The 25,214-nt window shown below is 35.9% G+C and overlaps 1 protein-coding gene across 1 annotated transcript in view; it reads right to left on the minus strand.

The window, feature by feature from the left end:
- Positions 1-25,214, minus strand: part of GLS (glutaminase) — a 68,629-nt gene that overhangs the window by 37,334 nt on the left and 6,081 nt on the right. The window contains 6 exon segments of the mRNA XM_059820103.1: positions 6,665-6,723; positions 12,715-12,878; positions 14,793-14,872; positions 15,611-15,740; positions 21,760-21,881; positions 22,390-22,486. Coding sequence (XP_059676086.1) covers positions 6,665-6,723; positions 12,715-12,878; positions 14,793-14,872; positions 15,611-15,740; positions 21,760-21,881; positions 22,390-22,486 — 652 coding nt within the window.

A 25,214-nucleotide genomic window follows, 5' to 3' on the forward strand; every position in this document is an offset into this window, starting at 1 on the left:
TTTTGAGGAAGTTTAGAAAACAATGGCATCACATACAAAAGTGGAAACAATGTATCTGGAGAAGATATTTTTATAAATAATTTTAGTGTTAAAAGATACTCTATTTAGATAACAAAACTGTGTTTAACACATCTCAAACAATTCAAGACACTACTTGCAGTTTGTTTAGTATGGGAATGGGGAAGGAAGTGGAAAAAACTGAAGCTTTATATCAACCAGTATTTTACTTAATGAAATGCGTAAAGCCAGTCTCATTTCCCACTCCGTATGTGGATTAGGGTGTTGCAGATAATCTTTGAAGCCCATGCATCAGCTCATCTACAAGAGGATGTGCAGTCATACACGTACGATCACTAGCTGAAAGGAACACCACACTGTTTCGTCAAAATTATGCACCAGTGGTTACCTTATGCTTAAGGGCTAATAACCTTGCTCTTAAAGACAATAATCTCTAGCTAATTTGCAGTAAGATAAAAAAATTCATGATACATTTCATCAAAATGTTCCTGTATAATATACCAGAACACAAGTCTTAAAAATTTAACTCCAAATCTGTTCAATGAAAAATAATTAAAAGAAGAAATTACCAACTTCATTGAACTGTTGCAGTTGTCAAAATATTCCATAGATCCTAATGCTGTAAAATATGTAACAACATTTAAACCACAAAAACCTTTTCAACCTTTCAAATGCACAATGAACATCTTTTTCTGGGAAAGTGGGTCAGCATTAGTTATGGGATGCTGCATTGATAATTGTATGGTTAGACATGTAAAATAAATTGAAACAAGTTCTTCTGTTAAAAAAAGAAAGAGGGAGAAAGGGATCATGCTTTCTGCAAAAATATAAATACATAATACTTCTTTTTTTTTTCCCCAGTTGAAAAAAAATTCCTAGCCCTTCAACAAAAACTTGGCTTCACTAGCAGCATATAAAATTGAAACTGGTGGGCGAAAGACTCAATGCAAACTTTTTCCACATCAACTTTTTATAGAAAAGGTTTCTTTTTAAAATTTTTTTGGCAAGAAAAATCTTCTGTATACTAACTCAGATGATGCATTTTCAGTCCTCGATGTTCCACACACTTGTATAGGTACTTTGTACCAAACACAAAAGCATTTTTACTGAAATTAGAGTGCTCATATACCTAAAATATTTGCCTAAGTAATCATATGACCAAGACCTCAGTATGGATTTAACATAACGCATAACTAAACCAGAAAACTTTGCTTCCATACACAAGATGACGACTAAAAAACCCAACATATTAGCTTCCCTCTTTCAGCAGCTGACAGAGGTATACTGCTCCTCCTAAAAAGCTGAAGAGACAGAGGCAACACACATTCTATGATTAAAATCCAATTGCAAATATAAAATCCTAACATTAAGAATACTGAGCAACTTTTCCATAATAATTTAAACAAATATAAGAGACAAGAAAACTTCTGTTCTCACACAAGTGCTTCTTATTTTTAGCTTGATTGTATAAGCTTACAAAGTTGGGAGCACTGTGACAGTATTTCTTAACAAGCACTTGTATTTAAGTTCAGATGCAATTCATCTGTCTAGGAAATCAAAGGAAACGTTCCATGCACTAACTCCACAAACACTTAGTACATTTACTGAAACATATGTTCATATACACACTTACTGTATACATGCTTGTGTGTATATACATATGAAAAACACTTCTAAATGAATACAAAATGAAATTGAAAATGTTAAGATTAAGCAGTTTGATAGGCAGAAAATTCAAACTTGCAGAAGACAGCTCAATACAAGTTTTAAACACTTAAAACCACAATGGACACTATGGCTGTCGATCATAAATTTGAATTTTTTGACTGTGTCAGGTTTTAGTGATCTTCTCCCCCCCCCCTTTTTTTTTTTTAAAAAAAAACCCTAGGTACTTTTATTATTTGTTTTTCTACTAAAAAACATAAGCTGTTTCATAGGTTGCATGCCTACATGTACATAGGAAAGAAGAGACCCATGGATACTTACCAGAGCTTGCAACAACAAAATTAGGCAATATTTATTAGAAAACTAGTTAATATTAGCCACTTTTCATTGATCAACATTCAGTGTTTATACTATTAGACCACATAAGCTCTTACCATGTGTCTCTTGTTAAAAATAGTTTTTCAATTTTGAACGTAAGCCAAGCTAATAAAAACGTCCGGATCATGAGAAGTTTATAATCTTCTAACAGTAGAAGATTATTTAAAAATTAATTTCTGGAATTTTTTTAAGCCAAATTTATAACCTAACACTATACTCCGATGAATAAATCCAGAAAAAAAAATATCATAACACTACATCAGAATGCAAGAAAACATTCTTTTACATTTGTGCATTTTATATTAACTATTAACGTCTTAATTTAGTTTTCTGTACTTACACATGCTTTTAATTTTATTTGTTAATCTGTGCCTGTTCTGTGAGAACTCGTGTCTTGACTGCTTAGCATGCTGTTTTCAGCTCTGAAATACTTGAGAGCACACTGTCACAGACAGTATTTGACCCCTTAAGACCAATACTATTACTATTTCAAATACAGGTAAGAATTATTTTTGTGTCCTTCAGGTATTAAATGCTTGCATATGTGACCACTGAATACATGCCGTTTCAAGTATCACTACTACTTATTCTATGTCAAGTAACATCCAATCATTTGAGCTATAATAAAAAGCAAGTGCAGAATAACGTGAATGTATGTTCTATCCAAAATTAGTTACTCCAAGAAAATGAATAACCCAGCAAGAGAGGAAACCTCACAAAAATAAAGACAGGTATCTGGCAGAGAAGATCACAACACCAACACGTTTTAAAGTGGTAATGCATGTACATTTACACATCAGTCTATCAGGAAGGAGAAATGGAGTGGGTAGCATAGAGCAATTAAGCTAAATCTGTACTATTTATTGTAACTATATTGTCAAATAAACCCAATAAACCATGCATTTTCCCACCCCTCAAGTATTAGACCATAACTGCATCTGTTTGCTAATTAACGGTATCCTGACAGCAAACAGACCCTTGGCACAGCTGGACATGTTTTTCTACCACTCCCTGCCTCATTTATTTTATGACTTATCAGCATACTTAGAAAGCTCTGAAGTGTATTGGATACACCTCCTTATGTTTTGTACAAAAAAAGAAAAGCTTTCATTAAATTAAGTTTTTTCAGGGTCAATAAGATCAGCTTTGCATTTTCTCTCACACCAAATTTTTTGCAAGTATTATCAATATTATTATGCCCCCCCAACACGTCTAGAATTAACGTGGGAAGCATTACTACCATAGAATACCTCCCTTCACCAAGCATTCAAGTCTATTGTCACTGTTTGTATAACATTGTGCATGTGATTCTCAGCACTTACAGGATTTATATACACTGTATTTGCCCAAACCTTTGCTGTTACACTAGGAAAGCTTTTATCTACAGACAGAATCAAAGCATACAATAAAAATGACTTAAGATTAATCCCTTGTCCTCTGGTGATTCCTTCCACAGCCATCTGCCTCCTCCTACATACTTCACTCTGGACCCTTCCTCTTTTGCACCTCTAACACACTACCCTCCCCAGTCAGTAAAGATACGGGGAAGTGAGCAATTGCTGACACAACCACTGATATTCCTGGAGGTGACACACTTTGAGAATTGAGTTTAAGGTTCGAGAAGAAACAACAGATCAAAACATTAAAATCTATCCATGCTACAGGCAATAAAGGCTTTTCCCCAGTCAATGTGATGTACAGAAAGCTGCATGGTTACAGAACACCGAATCTGTACTAAATCTGTACAGAAGCTGAATCTTCTGTCCCAAGCACCTGTATTTCCTTGAAGACATGGAAGAATTTACCATTTTATCTAATATCACTTTTCCACAAACTCCTGTAATTGCCACTACGATCTTCTTTTGATAACAATTACGTTAAAATTGTTACAACTATTACATAACTACTAATAAAGGCAAATGGCTGTACAATTACACACAAGGGAAAAGGTCCTTAGGGGTTTTCAGAAATTTTATTTCATTAAAACTGGCCCACAGGATGTCCTTTTGCTAAAGCATTTTTATTGTAGAGACATGCTTTAAATTGCTGGAACAGTCTGTGGAGTGTAATGCAAGTACAGTTGGAACAGAGCCGTGAGATAAGGCACCAAAACATAAATGCATCGTAGTTCCAAGCACATGACAGTAGGAGAATCATTTAAGCTGGTAAAAGTATGATACGGTCATGCCTCAGTAAGCCAAACAAATGTACAACTTAACATGCACATACGCTTTATTATTTATTATTATGAATAGCAAGGACTACACAAAACATTACAGTTTAGGTCTATGCTCTGTTCCAAGGTGCATATACCAATTTCTTAAGGCAGTCAGAACTGGGTATGTGATGCTAAGAACCATTTTTTCCCCTAGAATGTTAACATATTCTGACAAAAAGATTACTTCAAGCGTGATCTCTTATCCACGAATCATCATAATTTATGTCATATTCTAAGGGCAGTTGTGTGCAAGATCACGCATACTAACAGTCACTAAATTCAGTACAACGTATGTAAATTTTGAAAGACTTCTTATATAAATTTCTCAGAAAGAGATAAAATAATTGGTATCAAAGGAGGTAAAAGCATTCTTAACACTGAAATACATCAACACTCTCTCCATAGCTATCAACATGCTATCATTAGATAAATCTGTCATACACGGTGAACTGGACCATGTTTAATAATCCTTTCATTTTCTTGGACTCTAGGAGCCATACGCAGTCTTCAAGATATGCAAGTAACACCTTAAACAGACTGAATGCAGAGGGACTGAGGGCAAAACATGGGTTAATGAAGCCACCTTTTCCAGAAAAAAGTCTTAGATTAGATCAAATATAAATGTGAATTACTTAAATCACTGAATAGTTAGTAGGAATATTGTTAAGTTACAGATTGTAAAGAAGTTATTTCACAAAAAATACAACTATTAAGTAACTTTGTACCTGTGACCCTCTATGTAATTTTCTTCAGAATATGTTTAGTTTGGTTAGTTATTCAAATGATAAATGGTATCTTAGTGGAAGTAGTATATAAAATAATCTACATTTTAATCACACTGAAAACAAATAATGGAGTGTGATAAGTATGATATGCGTCCATTAGACGTGCAGTTACCACATGCAAAAACATCAGTGCAATGCAATACTCTTCGTAAGAACATTACAGCAAAAAAATAAATAAAAATAAAAAATGCCCAGCAAAAACAATCCCCCAGCCTTCTAACAAATATCACAATTGCATGCAGTAAACAAATCCACGTTATCTATTTGGAAGTACACCATTTATCAAGAACTATGTGCCTTCTGCAAGAGGCACATGCTTGTGTTTTGCCTTATGACCAGGAGGGCATGTTGTAGTAGGACTAACATTTTGACATTTCAGACAAATGTGTTAAGTCAGATTTTAAAATTCACTATTATCCAAGTGAATTTCAATGCTCAGTCAACCTTTAAAAAGTATTAAATGTGAATAAATTTACCTGTCATACTTAAGGCCATTTTCTTTCACCTACAGCTATTAAAGATAAATGTCTTTAAGCAGGAGTTCTTACACCTTCTTCAAATATAAAATAACAGAAAATCATGATCTAAGTAATTTTAAAATCAACAATTTGGAATTAGGAGGTAGAAAACACACTGTAGCTAGTGCACTTGGAAACATAACTAAGACAAAGGTTGGAAAGAAGACTTTTAGACCTCTGAAGTAATACTATGAAGTTTTCTACTGGAAAACTCCAGGGGACTGTCATGTTCCCCACAATTCTAAGCAGGTACCCTTAAAAAAAATAAATAGGTTTTTCTACCAGTGGCTACCAAAAAAGGCAGAAAAGTCAAGTAAAGTATCTGGCAATCATTAGCATTACATAGCATTTATGCTGTTTACAACTTCAAGAGATACATACAGCTATTCTAAGCAAAAATAAAACACAGCTTTCCAAAAGTCACAGATCATGGACTAAAGACGTTAAGTCATTATCCAGCTATAGTTTACTCAGCAAAATACTGGTAACTGTTTCCAAACACACTTACTTAAGAAAGCACATTTAACATCCCAACAGAAACTACGTAACATAGAAGTTATGCTTAACTTAGTTGGACAGTATGTTAATAGCGGACAAATTCAGCATTAAGACTGACGTGCGAATATAGCTGCATTGCTCCTGTACAAAGTACAGTATCTTCCATTTCTTCTACACAGCAAGAAATACTCCTGTAACCTTCTGCTTTAGAAGAGCGTTAGACATTCAGAAACATATTTCTGACTGCTATAAAGTATATTCCTGAGGACATACTCTTAGCATTTAACGAGTATGAGGCAATTCTCTCAAGAGAATATTGAGTGCTGTGCAGTTAATGAAGGAAACAAACTAAAATAAAAACACTATGGAAAAAGAGTGTCTTTCAGCTGCACTGATACTTTTTAAAAATTGCTAGTCTAATATTGCATTCGTTTAGCAGTGTTACTATCTCCAAAACATCAGTTTGTCTACCTGCTAATGAGTAAACTGCACACATAAAATGAAAACAGTTCATAATCTGTACAAGATACTTTTTCTACATTCTACTAAAATACTCCGAGACAAACTAAAAATGAACTTTTTACCTTGATTAAAGACGTGATCACAATTGCTCCAGCATTCACCATAGGGTTATGAGGCCTGTCTGTGAAATAAAGTTTTCAATTACAAATATATCCCAAGCCACATTCGACAAACAAAACCAGTCATGTGTTCAAGTGAAAAATTATAAATATTAATGTATGACTTAAAGCTATGATTACGGAATATAATCCTAAATCAAAAACACTGAAATCGAACATTATACAGTTTTTTCTAACTCTGAGCAAAATATTTTACAGCTTGGAAGACACTCAGCCTAATGCTACTTAACAGTCCAGTAAAATCAATCTGTTCGGCATCATTGCTTTTCTTGAAAATGTCGAATCCTCTCCAGTGTTCCAAGATTTGATCAATGCAACATTTGTAAGTGGAACAACCCCTAAGGGATTTTCCAATATTTCCTCCAAGTTACCAAGTATCAGTGATTTTAAAAGTGTTCAAGCAGGTCCTTCAAAAAAAGAATGCCAGTTCTTGAGTTTCCTTTTGCTGTACATAAATACAAAATCCTGATTCTTTTTAAGGATCAGAGGTTTCTATTGGCAACTTCTGAAATACAAATAACAATTCACTCATCCTCATCAGAATTTAACTTACTTTATTATTGACTTGCATATACCTGCTACACTGAAGTCTGGGGGTTTTTTTATCACTAATCTCCATATTAACAGTATTTTTGCATTCCCAGTCATTCCTGGCTGCTCATGTGAATGAAACACCTTTTTCTTTTTTTTCTTCTTTTTCCAAAAAAGCTGTCCTTATCAGCTGCCTTACTTTTCCCCAAATACAAGTTTTCATTCATCAACATCTACCTCCTACAGTTATCTTTTTTTTTAACTAACATTTTTGCTGTGCATTTTGCTGGGCACATTAACAACTCAATCATATACAGACCATTCTAAAAGTATTTTTATAAATGCTTTGCTCTTGATTCTTCTGCACATCTCTATGGTTCAATCTGCCACACAGTATAAAGCAAAAAAAAAAATCCTAAAAAAATCCTAAACCCTGCATCACATGTATATTTGAATAAAAAGCATATTTAGCATTCACCAACTCAAAAGTTAATCCATGTGGTAAGTCCACATACAGAATATACCCTCAGAAATTCTATTGCATCTCATTTCCTTGAAGATGTCACCACTTACCTTCAATGTCACAAGGCATTCTTGGTCACCTTTTCCTCTACTCTGAAAATTCCTGTCTCTCACTGCTTAACATCTCAAACTACATGTACCAGTTCTGGCCACTTCACGACCAACACACCACTGTCTGCTGCCCTCACATGAAGAATGGTAAGAACCTTCTGATGAAATGAAACCTGGACTTCCCTGAATGTGCTTCTGAATCGAAGTCGTGCTTTGTTGCCCCCTTGACAGGTCAGCAAGGAACAATCATTGTGGGAGCCTTAACGGCTATGGGGAGGTACAGCAGCCTGGCTTACCACACACTAACAAACGCTCTTTTTTGAGGGTCTCTCCTGCTGCTGCCTAACACCAGCACATCACAGAGCTGATTAGGACACCTTCCATTAATCCACTGCTGCCTCTTCTAAGAATAAACCCTGTCAGGGTATCCAGCTCCCAGGAAAGCAATTTTCACTATTATCTGGATGGCACCAGATAATACTATCCAAACACTTCCCATAGCTAGATATCTCATTGACAGATAACCAACCGTTCTATCTTGCCACAACAGCTACAGGCTTCCTGGAGAGGTGGTCAATGCCCCAAGTCTGTCAGTGCTAAAGAAGCATTTGGACAATGCCCTTAATAACATGCTTTAATTTTTGTCAGCCCTGAAGTGGTCAGGCAGTCGGACTAGATGATTGTCATAGGTCCCTTCCAACTGAAATATTCTACTCTATATGTTTGAGGAGAGGTTCTTCATTAAGACATACTGGCCTTTTTGAAGGGCCAGGATGCCTAAATAAAATCTTACATTCTGAAAGATCCCTGCTAATTTCAAAAGAAGTCTTCCGCTCCTGTCAATACTACTTCCATTCCCAGGTATTTTTTCACCTCTTAGGGATGTGTAGGTTCTGACACTACATTAATTTTAAGGAAAGTCATACATAGGTCTCTTTCTAAAGTGGCAGCAACTACTGATTTACCTCAGAGTGGGTGCCATCAGCAAGGGGATTCCACATTGTACAATGATAAGGAATGAAGATTGACACTGTAATTGCAACAGTTTGCCAAAGAGGTGAACAAATTCATCAGTTAATCTTTAGAAAGAGGTATCAAACTCTGCAAAGCTAACTGACACACACCACTAAAACCAAAAACACACACATACACTCTCTGTATAAAACCAAATAAAGGCAATGATCTGCTCAGACTGGGGGGGGGGGGGGGGGGGGGGGGAATCTTCTACACAGCCTTTCTGCAAGTCTCTTACATTACTGTATCATCTCATCATACTTTGGAGTAAATTCATGGGTTTATCCTTAATGGAAAGCACAAGTCATAATAACCCTTCGACTTTAACTGGGGTGCCCTAATTAAGTCTAGCACTGATTCAACAACTTGTCACTTGCATAAACAACCCACCTAACAGCCTCTGAACAGTAAATATATTCTTCACTGATACTGCACTCTGTTTTTCCTGTGAGAAGGAGGTACTTGCCTGAAACAGCCTTTTACATAAAGAACTACAATATGTTTAACAGGTATATCTAAATTCAAAATAAAAGCAAATATCACTTACTTAGTTACCTAACAACTTCTCCACTGGACATCACTATTGAACGGTGAAAAACATGTATTTTTTTAATACCTCAAAACTGCTTGACAATTAGCGTATCCAGAGAAGGGCAACGAAGCTGGTGAGGGGTCTGGAGCACAAGTCTGATGAGGAGCGGCTGAGGGAGCTGGGGTTGTTCAGTCTGGAGAAGAAGAGGCTGAGGGGAGACCTTACCGCTCTCTACAACTACCTGAAAGGGGGTTGTGGTGAGGTGGGTGTTGGTCTCTTCTCCCAAGTGACTAGCGACAGGACAAGAGGAAGTGGCCTCAAGTTGCGCCAGGGGAGGTTTAGGCTGGATATTAGGAAAAATTCCTTTACTGAGAGAGTGGTGAGACACTGGAACAGGCTGCCCAGGGAGGTGGTGGAGTCACCATCACTGGAGGTGTTCAAGGAACATGTGGACATGGCATTGTGGGACATGGTTTAGTGGACATGGTGGTGTTGGGTTGATGGTTGGACTCGATGATCTTACAGGTCTTTTCCAACCTTAGTGATCCTGTGATTAGTATGATTGCTCTAGAAACCTGCCATGCAGTTACGCCATATGTGAACTAGACCTCTCCCAAATAAGCTCAAATTACAGTGCTTTTCCTCTGCCAGTTCTGCCCTTTTTGGTCCATCATTGGCCTTAGGCCTTTCTTGTACAAGAGGCTGCCACACATACACAGTACAGACATTTTAATATACAGAACAGTTCATCCTGACAAGTTCTTTTCAAGATGTTATCAAAATGTCTTTGTCCAATGTAAAAACTTAAGTAAAGGATTCCATCTTTGGTTAACAAAATCCTTCAGCAGAACAAACAATTTCCTGGCAATCCCTCATTCAATTACAATGCAACATTTATTACTGGACTAAGTTCTATAAATAATTATATTACTGGACTAATTCTACAAACAAGTATCATCAAGAGAAGGTCCCACGTATGGATAAGAGACACTAACTGTACATATATACACATATCGTCAGACATGTTGCCACATGAACTCAATAGGCATGAAGAAACCTGCATACTGCTCGATGACCATAAAAATTATTCCTGATGATGCCTATTTCAGACACATTTTACTATATAAAACTCCCAATCTCCTCCAATCAACTAGAGTAATCTGGTTTTAATTAACATAAGAATTGCTTTAGTCCTCCAGAAATCTGAATTGTTTGATGGGCCATATGTTCCCTTTGATAAAAAGAAGTTTTAAAATTGGAAACTTCTGCAGCCTTGTGAATATTCAGATTTCCATTGCACAGCACATATCTTACTCAAAACACACATGATTCTTAGTAACACTTTTTTGTTGTAAGTTGGCATTTTTAGCTATAATTTAAAATGTTCTCCGTTCTTTCCAGCTTGAATCTCAATACTAGTAAACAAAGAAATTGAAGAACACCCCGTTTTAGGATTCTTTAATGTAGTAACTATAAAAAATACCTTCAGATGCACATCTAACCAGTTTTCAAATACGTGCATATCACTTCATAAAATCCTGATTACAAACATGAAATTCAACTATAGCAGAATAATTAGCAAATAAATATTTATGTTGTATATATTTCTTTTCAAATCTGATCTTCAAAGTAGCTATGTATGTTCAAACTGCCAAATACTCTGCATATCCAAGCTTTATACATCAATTTAAAATGACAAGTGTAATCCCTTCTTCCTCCCTCCTCCTCCTTCACTCGCAGAAACTCAACTTCCCTCTCTCTCCCTGTAACTGAAGTGTTCGTATTAGACTTGCACCTTCTGTTTCAGTCTTTTGTTTAAGCACCGTATAAATAAAAGGCTGTTCAGGTTAGTTTTAGCACATTTTTCTCATGTCAGTTATATCAGCCATACAAGCACATACTTAGAAATTAGGATTTCTATCATGTGAATTAGTCCTCTCTATTAATCTCATGCACACTGGTCAAACTTTCAATAATCCCAACTCTTACTGCATAAGTCTTATAAACACTCTTAAGGTCTAACAGTAATATAATAAAAGACCATAGCCTAACAATTCATCTTCTCTCATAGTTCAATTTTAAAAGTATCAATAAAAAGAAGAAAATAACTACTATGCTTTGTCATTTCATTAAAAATAAAAAAGATCAAACACCTATATTGATCCAAAGGAAAAAATGGGCAATTTTCAGCACCATCAGAACTTTTTTTATATGAAAGCTTTCTTAGGACATGAAGGGCAGTTGTCTTCACACTGTAAGACTGTATCTGGAAAAACCAGGAAAGCAAAAACAAGACAGCAAAGCTTGACAAAATGCTTAATTCCCTCTTGGTAATATATAGACATGTTGGTTATTTCATTACCACTTACTAACATAATAAAAACGAAACAAATTGTCAAGATCTGTATTATTTGGAAGTTTGGAAAGATGATTTTAAGGTATGTACTAAATACAATTATTTATCATTTCTATATTAATAACACAGATATCTAAGTCAGAATTCAATACAGCCCTTGACAAAAGTATCTGTTAATTAAATATTAATTGCAATACCATGGCAACAGAAACATTGTCTCTTCTCTTACTGAGAAAAGATCCGCTAGAAGAAACATTTGTGTTTCAGAGATAACATCCAGTATTTCCTCTAAGGCTACATGAGTCATCCTTCTCAGATTTTTGCCAAATGTTTTTAAAAATAACATTTACATGCTTAAGAATTAATAGAATATTAAAAAGAAATAATATCTAGGTAAGTACTGTATGAGAAATTCTTGCTAAAGCACTCTTGCCACAGGAAAAAAAATAAAATAAAAACATTTTTTTTAATCAGTAGCCAAATTCAGTTTAGAATAATCTGTGGGAAGATGTCTGCAATTTAGTCTTCTGGAAACTAGCCAGTGCTAGCCTTTGGCACCAGCACCTGCTTCTCAGAGGGATGAGAAGGGAAGTGATACACATGTTTCTTAAAATCAATTTAACATCTTTGATTCTTTCACCATTGTTTTACAGAAGGCACGATTAAGAAACACTTGCTATCAGCTCAACCAAATAAATATACATTTCAAATACCCACATTATCAAAATTCTTTGTTTTTTCCCTACAGCTGGATACTAGCAAATAGAACAGAAATAATAAAGCATCTTTTACTAGCCTTCTAAATTAGACAGAAATGCGCGACAAAGGATAAGTGTACCTTGGTGATGGCAAGATATTTTGGGACTGACTAATAATAGGACTTAAGAGGATACAGTAAAATGAAAAGACTGAACAAAAACCGTGTAGCTTGTTTTATAATTTTCTAAAATTGAGTATTTGCATTATTAAGTATTATGTATCTCTTACCATCTTCATTCAGGAACAACTTGTTGAATCTTAGTCCACTAGGCTCTTTACCAACGTATCTGTGCACATACTCTGTGCCAAGATCATTAACAGCAATAGCATATTTCAAAGGCTTTACACAGGACTGAAGACAAAATGGAACTTTGGTATCACCAACAGAATGCCTGGGAAAAACACAGATGAAGAGGTTTGAAGTTTCCTGTTTGCCAGCTGTGGCAAGTAGAGTGTTAAATGCTTCATCTATTCTTCAACATACTAGGACTATTAACAAAAAGACTTAAAAAGCCAAAAGCATATTACTATTAAGTCTCATTTTAAAGAACAGAACGAAAAGATTTAAAGGTTTTAACAATTGCCTTCATAAGCTAAGCATAACAAAGTCACTTGCTGGTGACTACAGCAGATGTAACAAAATAAAAGCAAGTTCAGAAATGGGTTTGTACCAGAGCAAAAAAATGACCTCAGAGCTCTAGTATCACACTTACCCTACTCAATTGCAAACCACATACCCAAGAGGGTACAGCTGACCTGAATATAGCCACTATACATATTTATGTCTATATAAACAAAGATGAGATCCAATTCAGTTTTGGAATTCGAGAGCAATAATTCAATAACTGTATTTACATTCCCTTTGATGATGGCATAGATATTTTATTACAATTATTAAATGCTATCTTTTGGAAAGATTACTTTCAATATCTAAGTCAGACTGCATTGAAGAATGACTCATACAAGCAGCATATGCCCCACCTAGAGCAAAAGGCTCCAAGCAACCACTTGTCTGATGGCAAAATCAGAAGTGTATTTGCTTCTTTTCTTTGCAGAAAATGTGGGATGGTTTCAGAGAAACTCACAAACCCATTTTGGCATTATAAAAAACTAACATTACACAACATCAAACATTACAAACATTAGCATTATAAAAACTTTTCATTAGTACATATTATAATATCCAAAACAAAGCAAAATGCTAATTTAAAATCTTCAAAAAGAAAATTTTTAATTTTAAGGCTGTTTTACTACGAATAGATTATAATTCAGACACTTAAGCAGGGAGCTGGAAAATACTTCAAGTCACTTGTACAGCTCTTCCCCTAGAGATTATAGAGCATATGGCTAGTAAGAAACAAACATACAGATCCTAACAGATCACATTAAAATGAACCCCAATCCATAGTCACCATAAGCAAGTCTGATGCTCTCTCAAGAATGCCCCATTCACCCGGGACACACCAAATACCTAAAAATTATGGTACTCAGAATATGCAGTATGACCCTATCAAACTGCAGGACAGCAGAGACGTGCAAGCTGATGAGTATCTCGCATTGTCTAGTTGCAAAGGTGGACACAGAATATTTTACCTTACTTCTCAGCTAGATGGTGTGAGATACTCTTTTACATTTGGGCTCATAACTGTCTCTGCTACACTGAGTTCAAGAAAAAATAAAAATAAAATCACTCTAGCTATATCTAAGACATATATACACCCTTACAGGAGAAAGTTTAATAAACCTGAAAGGCAAAATCAAGTTAAGTTCTGTAAAGTTTCCATGTCTTCGTTTTAAAGAATATAGATCTGAAATTTTTCAGTGATGTATAGTGATCATACAATAATGCTACAGTAAGAACATTAAAGTGCAGAAAATAAACTAACTTTTAAGTATATCACGGCCTACAGAAAAAAATAGTACCCATGCCTTGAGCTATATTATTAGACAAAGCTCTTCAACTTCCGAAGAATAATACTACGTAGAGCATTGTCTCTATCTCGTCCTTCGGTAATCACTGAAATTATCCACAGCTTCATTATTGTGTTTGGATCATAAGCGCAATATAATCCAGCCTTAAATATAGCATTTACAAATACTATTTAAGTAATATTATATAAAAAATAGAAAAATAATTCAGCTTAACCAGAGAAGTTGAAAAAATGCTAAGAAAGATGACCAAGTGGGTGTTACTTCTTAACTCCAGTAAAGCTTTTCCTTTATTAAACCACGAGATATCATGCAGTGCTGTATGTGTCAGACAGTTGAAATAACTGAAATAGCAAAATCTAGAAGTTAGAATATACCTCTGTCCATCCACTGTGCAAAGTGAAACACCCCACAAATCAGGGCTGAACTTGGCCAGTTGTGGAATATAGTCAGCAACCTACCACAATGTGAAATAAAAACAGAGACATTACAACATCCAAAATGTTTCACTACATGTTAATATGTTTAATTAAAATAAATGCCAGTGGAAAGGATACACAAGGTACAACTGGATTATTCCACTAATAATCACCCAATGTATCTAAAACATCATTACAAATTATTATATTCACTAGCTCATTACTAAATAAAACATTTTTTCAAAGTACAAACTTCAGCGCATTCTAAGAAGAATCTCTGTTCTATGTTACAACATGTTTAGCATTTTCAAATAATGTAAAATTTTGGCTTGTAACAAAGTTTGGGGTTTTTCCAATTAATTTACTGAAAATAAGCACTAGATTAAACTTCAACTACTAACATAGGCATGTTGTTGACAATTATTTCTGTCACACAACCCAGCCAGTTGTGTAGAGTAGCATAATTCTTTTATAGACTAAGTTTAGTTTGAGAAATGATATAGCAGTTTTATAGTCGATGTAAAATAAAGGAAGAACAACACTATTTTCTCATTCTAACCTCAAAACTGTAAAAGATTGTTAGAGGTAAGGAGCTGTATTTCTAACACAGTTTACAAGTCGCAGACATAACTGAACTTCCAAAACTATTTTATCAAGTTATCAGCTTAACATTTTGCTAAAAATGTTAAGAAATATCTGTCTACTTAACAAAGAATGTATTTGGTTAATATCAAGAACTCCATAGAAGTCTGAAGTTGAATTTACAAACAGGTTACCTTTCCTCCAGATTGTTTTTTAGCACTTTCATACAGCTCATCAATATGTGAAGTAAACGACATAAAATCTGGAATGACAAACTTCCTCCTGAAAGCTTGAGTAAGCAACACAATATTACTTTGTACACACCTGCAAAAAGTTAAAAAAGTTTATTAGTATAAAAGTACTGTCAAAAAGCCTACTTAAGCAGCAATTACATGCTATTTAAATAAGGACCATCAGTCCCTTGAAGTTATATGCCTACAAGAACAGGTCTTCATTAGAAAGACTTTCCAATTTTCCACTCCACAAGTTATAAATGATTTTAAAAAATATTTCAAATTGTTTCATTGCATTTGCTTTTATGCGTTTTTAAAGCCCTTACTTGAAGTTTCAACTGTAAGGTTGTACTGCAAGTTACTACCAATTTGCCTTTGAGTAACATCTAAGCTTGCAAAAGGGATCTGGGCCACCCATTTCTTAGGATCAAGACATGTGACAGCCAACTAACCCAGCCCTTGCCCAAAGAAGTGCTAATTTCAGAGTTAGATCAGACTTCTGAGGTTCAGAGTTGGTTTCTCTCACTTCCGACTGGTTTCACCATGAACTGAACAAGAACACTGCCAACAGACCAAACTGGAATGAGGCTCCACTGGAATAAGAGCAAAACCCTGTGGAAGTTCTCGATAACATCTTCTAAACTAAACAAAAGTGAACAGTAAGCAGTACTGCAAGTCTCTTGCTTCAAACTATCTCCAGTTAAGGAATCTTTGCTGCCTTTTAACCCACAATACATTATCGCCCACACCCTCTGAACATCAGCCCATCTGCTATGTTTAAAAAACTGATGAGGTAAAAAGGAAAGGACTTATCTAGGAGAAACAGAAGAAAGGAAGGATCAAAACACAAGCTGAGACATGCTGCTGAAAGTGGTGTGCCTGTGGGTGGGGGGTCAGCAGGAACAGGGGTGGGAATTGGGAGCCGTTATCATGCCAGTTGAAATATGACCTGATAAAGAGTATTAACAGTCCCATCCCAGTGCAAGGAAGAGAAAGGGAGGTTTAACACCAAACAAACAATTTTGTTAACACATTCAGACTATGCAGAAACAAACCGTTAATTCAGACAAACGGAAAGTTAGGAACATCTAGGCCCGTATTACAAATAAGCACGTATCCTTCCAACGAAGACTTATTCAGAAGAGCAAAAAACTAATTTTAAGGGAAATACTTTCACTTGGAATAGATACTTCCAATAATCCTATTATTAAAAGTCATTATCAGTTCAAAATGAAGTTGCATGAAGACTAGTGAACAGACAGAATCATCTTCCCTTTGAATCCCTCTCTTTTTTTTAAAGGTTCCGTTTGACCTCCTTTGTACTTAGGAGACTTTATCCCAAATTCAACTGACAACCATTTCAAATGCTGGTAGGCACTACTCTCCAAGAGTGAAAGAAAAACAGTAGAGACGTTTCCATTGTACACATTGGCATCTTAAGAATTGCTCTGTCTGTAATAAGCTGCTTTGTTAGTCTATGTTAAAACAGCAATTGAGTTGGTTTTGTTGTAATTTGTCACGCTTATCCACTCCTTTTTTACACATCTTGCAAAAAATCCTGTTCATTTTTGTTCCCAGGAGCCTCCAATTACTCCAACTCCTGGAGTTACCTACTCCAGGTGCAACAACCCCTTTTCAAAAGTAATTAATAAGTTATGGCAGCTACCTGTGTAGAAGGAATAACAACCTTCAGATGCACTTCTATGTTGTCTGAATCACTTGGACAGTGAATATGAAGGTCACCTAAACTTATCAGAACAACTCAAGAACACAAAGTGGGGAAAACAACAAGAAGGCAATATGCACTGAAATACAGTCCTCTGACACCACATTACGTTTCTGAAACGGGAAGGGCATTTCTACACTTACCAATTCACACCAAGTCTAGGATGCTCACTTCAATAATTCAATCATTTTAAGCTAGAGATTGAAGCTCGCTGCAGAAATAGCTATGCTGGTTAAGGGCATTAACTATTTCTGCAATAAGTTACTGTTCCCAGACTTCTGGTACTTCTTAACCCAGGCAAATCATATGATTTCACAGACACTGAATATGGGGTTCAATTAATCTAGATGGGTATTCAGACCAATTACCGCATGGACATGACGACAGGTGTCTTAGTAAGCTCCAATTAAGGGGGCAGTAATATTTTCAGTCAATAGAGGACACTAGCCTTGACAACCTCTAATATTCTGCAATGGACATCTCCCCCCCACACCAGAGTTTCTAACTGATTTATGTTCCAGGTAACCCTTCAGAGATGAATGGCCCCAGGCTCAGGAGAAGTGGAGCAGTAGGAAAAGACCACAGGAAGGAATTTAAGTAAATGAATATATTGATAAATAAAAATCTTTCTACACGCAAATTTTACAACCACCATAGCCCTTATCCCCTACGTACTTTAGCAATGTTCAAGATAGGTATACTAAAGACTTCCCACTTCAAATTCTTCCATTTCTGCAAACTTTATAATCTCTCCCTGAAAAATTCTGTCTTGCCAAATCCCAATCCAAGCACTTCTTCCCCCATTTGAAAACATGTCTTTTCAAACCATAAAACTTCCCTGATACATTTGGGTTAGGAAGATTAGGATGCAAATCTTGTGATCTGTAACAACTTTCAGTGACTTCTATAACCTCAAAGTAGCAGTTTGGGGGTTTTTTTGGAAACTGAATCTTTGGTCTGTAGCATAAAGTTAAGATTACTGTGTTTCCTCTATCCTACAACTTGTTACATTTATCCATTCTTTTTCAAGTTCTGGCTCCAATTGCTCATTATTGCTTCCCTACACAAAGTAGACATCTGCTAAAAACACAGTCTGAACTCCCACCGATTCTGAAGAACTGTTAGGCTATCTATATATAGCTGGATGGACACCTTTTTCTCCTGTTTAAAAAGCTACAGTATAAGCATTACAGAAAGGAATGTGAAACTCCATTTCCAACTAGCAAGACTAGGTCTGTAGAAGTGTTCTATATATTTAGACATCTTAGAAAAAAGAAGTGACATTATTTTGACTAATGAGGTATTAATATTGTAACATAGCAGAAGTCCTCTACACCTTCTGTCAAAAGCTTTCTAACTGCTCAAAAAGGATGAAAACATTTATTAATACCTGGGTTAAACATATCTAAAATGGAAGTTTTCCTCAGGATTTGCTACCTAGATCGAGAGCGCAGCACAGCCACTCAGAAGCAAATAGGTAACCCTGTTTGAGATGCAGCAACAGATTGTCAGGTTTATGCTTAGAACATAACATACCCAGATTGCTGCTTCCTTCCCCACAGATCAGAGGAGACTTGGCTAGCAAGACCCCAGTTCTAGGTCAATAAAGGGGGACAGACAGCACCTTCTGACAAAGGCTAAGTCTACAAGGCCCAGTAAGACATTTTGAAAAAGAATCGAGGTTAAATCTCAGAGTTGTAACTGTTACTCAGTAGCTATCATCTCATTGAAGTGTACACCATTCTCAAAATACCTCAATTCTGATTGCCTCATGCCTTCCCTCCCCGCCCCCCCGCCTTGACCAAAAGGTTGTTAGTTAAGAAACAGGGCTTCTTGCAAGTCTTCTTTTACTTTTCTGTTAGAAACGAGCTGTGAGTTAAAGGAAGAGCTAAGAAGGGTAGGAGGATGTCTTACAAAGATTATCAGAAATTTTTCTACAAATTAACTACAATGTCACAGAAGCAGATCTAAAAAAAAAGATATGTCAAAATGCGCACACTTCATGAGGAAGATTAGAGTGCACAATCTTCCGTATTTGTTAGGTTGCCTACGGTTCATCTAACAATAGTTAGATAGTACTACGACTACTTTATTAAGTAGTACCATAGCTAGGGCACCAAAAAAGAAAAAAATTCATAGCAAGCTAACCAGCATGCTGCGCTGCTTTCAGTAAGCAGGCTGTTCTCAGCGAGGTACCATTCATGCTACAAAGACCATGTGTTAATGTTATATAGATGCAACACAAACAGCTAATTCAAGACGTTTGTCAAGCACTCTCCAAAATGTGCACCAGTGAAGCCTTCATTCAAGAAACTCTAGAGACGAAAGATTAAAAACCCAAGCTGTTCTGCCTGTAACATGGAGATTGTTTTTCCAAATTTTTATTTAAGTGGAGAGCACTGTAAAGCCACAAATCTTCAAAATAAAGCAAGTTTAGTCAAATCGGAGTCTAATGTTTAGAACCACTAAAAAAGGTGGTTCTAAACTGAAACTTCTCTTACAAAGACATGCAGTACAGATGCATGAGCTAAAATATTTTACAGGTAACTTCTATTACACTTGATTCATTTAGTCAAGCTTATGCTATCGCTACTCCACATCACTTATCCTTGATGCTTTATTTGATCTAGCAGCTTAGGATTCAAATTCAACAGGAGAAGTACACCATTGACTTTTACGTTTAGGGAACTGAAGCTTCAAAGTCCTGAGGTAAGTACAGCTGAGTAGATACATCATTCTATTTCATACCTTTAACACTTGGAGAAGAACGAAAGATACAGGAAGCTTGTACGAGTCTCTACACAGCAAATGCTGTGTGCCTAGGAGGAACGGATGACTGAAGTTTGGGCGTTTTTAGTTTATAAAAAAGGTCAACACCTGCTGCTGCGAAGGAAAATCCACTACGTGAAGAGATTCACCTCTCCACCCTCTGTATAGTCTTTATGTTCCAAACTCTTCCTATGCAAGAAGCAACCATGTAAGCTTTCCACAAATTATCACAGTTAACAACCACTCCCCTCACACAGAGGATCAAATCCTAGAGATACAATTCTAGTATAAATGTAATGCATAATAGCAAAAGCATTTCCTTTCCAATCCAACCATACACCCAGGAAGGTTTCTGACTCTGTAACAATTTAGAGGTTTTACAGTGCTGACAAATAACCAGTGAAGACCTGGTCTTGAACTTAAACACAGGAATAAAGTTAGTCCATGTTGTACCTTTAAGAAGTAGCCCACATTTGATTACGGAGTTGACTGGTTTGTTATTTTGTCACACACACAGACATTCATTTTTTCTCAATGTACTTCAAAAAATGTTTAGATATATATAAAAATATATATAACATACATACTTTATGCTTATATTTGCATAAACTATGTAAATATATAATACAGTATAAGCATTTACTGTATACCATGTATTTTATATACTTATATGTATATAATACATATACGCAATTATATAAACACACCTTTTTTATACACACACATATATTTCAAATTGTAACTGAGAGGAAATAGCACTAAACAGCATTAGTTCACAAATTCAAAAAATCCTGCAGAACAACAAAATTGTACTAATTTTGACAAAAGTATACTCTTAATATCTAAAGCTTGCTTCTTTCATGATGTCATTTACCCTGTAAATGGAATAAACATATAGACTCAAAAATAGTCTATAAATTTCATTTCAAGATGCAAGAGCCTCTAAACTTCCAATCTTTTGGCACACAAAAAACTGTAAGCAGGGGAGCAAAGGAGTGTGCTTGGAATGAACTGAAGACAACCTGAACAGTGCTTATATTGTTCAGCTAACTGACCACAGACTTTTCTTAAAAAAAAGTATCACTAAAATATGGCACTTAAATCTTTTCCAAAACAGGCCAAAGCAGTGTCTACAGTCCTAACTGCTCTCATCTCCACACATCTTGCAATTTAACCTCACTCTGTTTTTCTTAAACTCACTTTTAGAATTAACTACATACATACTCTGAACGTCTCACTACACATAAGCGGCATCCTGAACTTCAGACTAAAAGCTGATGATGCAGCGAGACAGAATCTTTCTGTACTCATACTAAATACTTCATGCTGCATCAATTAATTTATTTGGCATCTGACCGAGAGTTGCAGTATGGGGTCAGATACACATGCAAACACCACTGATATATTAAACTCTTGTGGAGATCACACAATCTGTCTATTGCATGAAACCAGAGAACAAACTCCTAGGAAAACATCACCAGTACGAGTGCGTGTTTGACTCCCTTGCTAATTACACGTAGATTTATATACTTTATGCCTCTCCTAAGACAGCAGTCAGTAACACACACAACATTCATTCACGATTATACAGTTACATTATTGACAGAAAGTTTACTTTTTAAAAAGGTCTTTGTCCAGCATAACACCATCTGAAGTTGTTTGAAGGGTCAGTCTTAACATATCCATGCACTCTTTCAATCGGGGATCAGAGGTACGTAATCCTGTAGATTTGAGTGCCTATTACAATAAAACAATAATCACTAAAATGAAAAAATATGCTATTACAATCAAGTTCTCTACTGCTCAGTCTTATTTATCAGGATAAGAGACATCTGTCACCGCGTTATCAACACAGAGACATTTTGACACCTCATCGATCCTTTTGTCATTTCCTTTTGCCATTTTGGCTGCGTCTGATGTCAAAGGATTAATGTCATTTGAAATCCACAGTGGTCCAACTACATTTTACACAAGTGCAAATACTATCCAGCCCTGCCATAGACACAGATGCTTTCAAGCATACTCTTTTGCACAGCAAAGTAGTGAATAACAATGCTAGTACACTCATTCTCTTACTTAATTACAGAAAAAGTGTTGGGGGGTACAGGGCAGGGAATACAGTTACATTCCTTGCTGCAGCTAACCATGTATAACAAATTCTTTGCTTTGTATTCTTGCATTTAGAATGTTAAAAAAACCTTGTAGTAGTTAGCTTTCATACAGCAGTCTGGAACAGTAAACTTACGGTTATGAATTTATGAACTGGTATTTTTTCTTGTCCTTCTGCAATAGTATAGAAAAGTAGATCTTCTAAGCTAGGAAGGAGACCTTGCTTTATTTTACTGGAAAAAAAAACAAAACACATGCATAGATTAATTGAGTGCATATTTTTATTTATACACATTTTTGCATTGTTCACAAGGAAACACATCTTCACTACCAATATAACTGCTACCATTAATGTCAAAAGGACGTTTTTATCAGTGAACACAAAGCTTAATTCAGCTTTAAGCAGGAAAAAAGATTGTAATATTAGAAGTAGCATACACATACTTTACAAAGCAAACATTTTTAACTGCAACACAGTCATGTTTTTGCTGACATACATTTATTGCTAAGATTATATTTAGAAATTTTTTGGAGCAGATTCATCACATTTCCCTCTTCTTGATGTTACAGAGGATAGACAAGTTACTAGCGCAGAGGATAAAGTATTTCTAAGACTCAAAGACCTGTGTGCCTCAATAAAGCTGTAAGAGCAGATTGACCCAATGGTTCCACAGGCGAGAGAAAGTAAAGAGATGATGAATGTGTGTTATTTTCCTCAAAATAGTCCTGTTTTTAGGAACTCTTAGGAGTCCTAAAGTCCTTGCCCTTCTAGAAGCTATGTAAGCCACATCAGCTACAGTGAAAGCAAGCAAAGCCATCTGCAGCATAATACAGTAACCTGAACCAGCTGAGGCACCAGAAGCAGTAACTCTCATCGTGCGTACTTAGCAGAGTAAGTTAATAAGCAGTGTAGATAGATCTTTAATGGTCACTGTATTTATCAGTGTAAATACACTGGCTCTCCAAGCATTCCACATGTTAACTATTTTACTCCGAGATATGCTTCCTGTATGCCTGCATTTTTTTTTTTTGTAACTTACATCTCCATTTTAAGTGAAATATGAAGGAAACCTATCAGATTAAGCATCAAGAGTCCTTCCAGGAGAGAAAGCTGTAATACCGACAGCTTTCCCTCAAAGCCTTTGGAAGTTCTCTAAAGGTTTAACCTCAGTTTCACCTTTCCTTGATATGCCAAAGCACCGTGCAGCACACAGGAGCACAAGCCTGTACTCAGCTCTTTACACTTCCCCAGTAAGTACGGCATCGTAGCATACAGCTGGAACGTACACTTCCAAACTGCTAGAGGCAGTGGTAACAAAGGGCTTCGGACCAATTCTTTTAGTCCCCTGAAGTGCTTCGGGTTGTTTCTAGACAAAGTCAGTTCAGAGAAAGCCAATGTTCTGATGTTTGACAAGTAAAAATAAATAAAAACAAAGCAGTTCTCTAGCAAACTTAGACATAAACTAACTAAAATGCAGAGTATGCAGTCTTACATTACTTTAGCCATCAATTTTAAAGCTCAATCTTATAATCTAATAATATTGACAATACTTTGTTACTATACTGTAATAAATAAAAGTTATTGCCCGAAATGAGAATGCTCAGTGGCAATTTATCTATTTTTATACATGTATGCACATGTGTACCTAAAGCAGGTCTAAATTCTAGTCATGAAAGTTTTCACAATGTTAGTAATTCTTTGAATATCAGTATTCAGGGTTATAACTAGGAAAATAAAATACTACAACTGAGCACTGACCCTAGGTAGGCCAATGCAGTCTTACGGACTGGCGTTTCATCCTCCATCCTCTCCCAATGCTAGCTTGCTCGAGCTCAACAACAGGTCAGATTTATGATTATTTCTAATAAAAATCTGATTATATCCAAATACCCTTTTGAATTTAAGACAACCTTTAGATTGCACTCGCCTGCCTCCCTTCCTCATAACTAGCAGTGAAATCCAGTAGTAAAAATCTCACTTCTCATTTTCCAATTTATTTAAAACACTGCACTTACATACTAAGAACAGAAGACAGCTTTGTAAGCCAACAGAACTTTCCTTGTCTTCCAGTCTGGATTTTTTTTTTTAAATGATGCCGGCTGACTAATGCGCAGACAGGCTGGCAATTCAACCAAGACAAACGCTTGCAACTACCTCAAGCAAATTACTGAACACCCTTTTTCCTACAGAAAATTCAAGTCTTCCATGCAGCACCTTGCGCTTCCAATCTTTTGAGAACAGTATGTCCAGTCAAGCCAACAGAACCAAAACTACTAACATACCAATTAAAGCTTCATCCTGTATCCGGATCCTAACTCTGCAGCTATATACTTTGTTTTTTAAAGCTATGCTGAGTTACACAGTCTATACCCCTACATCTTCCCCATTTACACAGAGCATGTAACTAAGCTCCCCAAAGCATCGAGATTTCATGTTTTAAGGAATGTCTCTGCTACAAGTCGTTACTGGATTCCTGAAGGTCTGACAGAGGAAACTTCCATACTTCACTTGTTTTGTCAAAACAAGCTGGCAAACACATTGAGAAATTTTAATTGATAACCTATTTAATTACAAGTTTCTGAGCTATTACTCAGAATTTTACAGCTGTTCCAAATGTGGAATTTTATCTGGAATGGTGCAGAAGAAAACTTCAGACATTTGACAAAGATTTTTATCTGCCTGTTCGTAAGATTTTAATAGATTAAAGAGATGTGCACCTTCCACAGCATAAATTCTCTCTTGACACAGTTTCCATATCTTTCACATCTGCTGCTGTTCAGTATTAGGTCAGTCAGCCTAATTTAACGCTGGATCTGCACTGACTGCCAAAGCAAAGAGGATGGCATTCAATATATTTACAGAAAATTGCTCTTTGTCAAATAGTCCATCTTTTGATAAAGTTTATCAGCGAAATAGAGGTGGAAAGGCTTGCTCTGCAGTTTATCAGGTCAGTGATGTCA

This window comes from Gavia stellata, chromosome 8, assembly GCF_030936135.1.
Source record: "Gavia stellata isolate bGavSte3 chromosome 8, bGavSte3.hap2, whole genome shotgun sequence".
NCBI classification, from domain to species: Eukaryota; Metazoa; Chordata; class Aves; order Gaviiformes; family Gaviidae; genus Gavia; species Gavia stellata.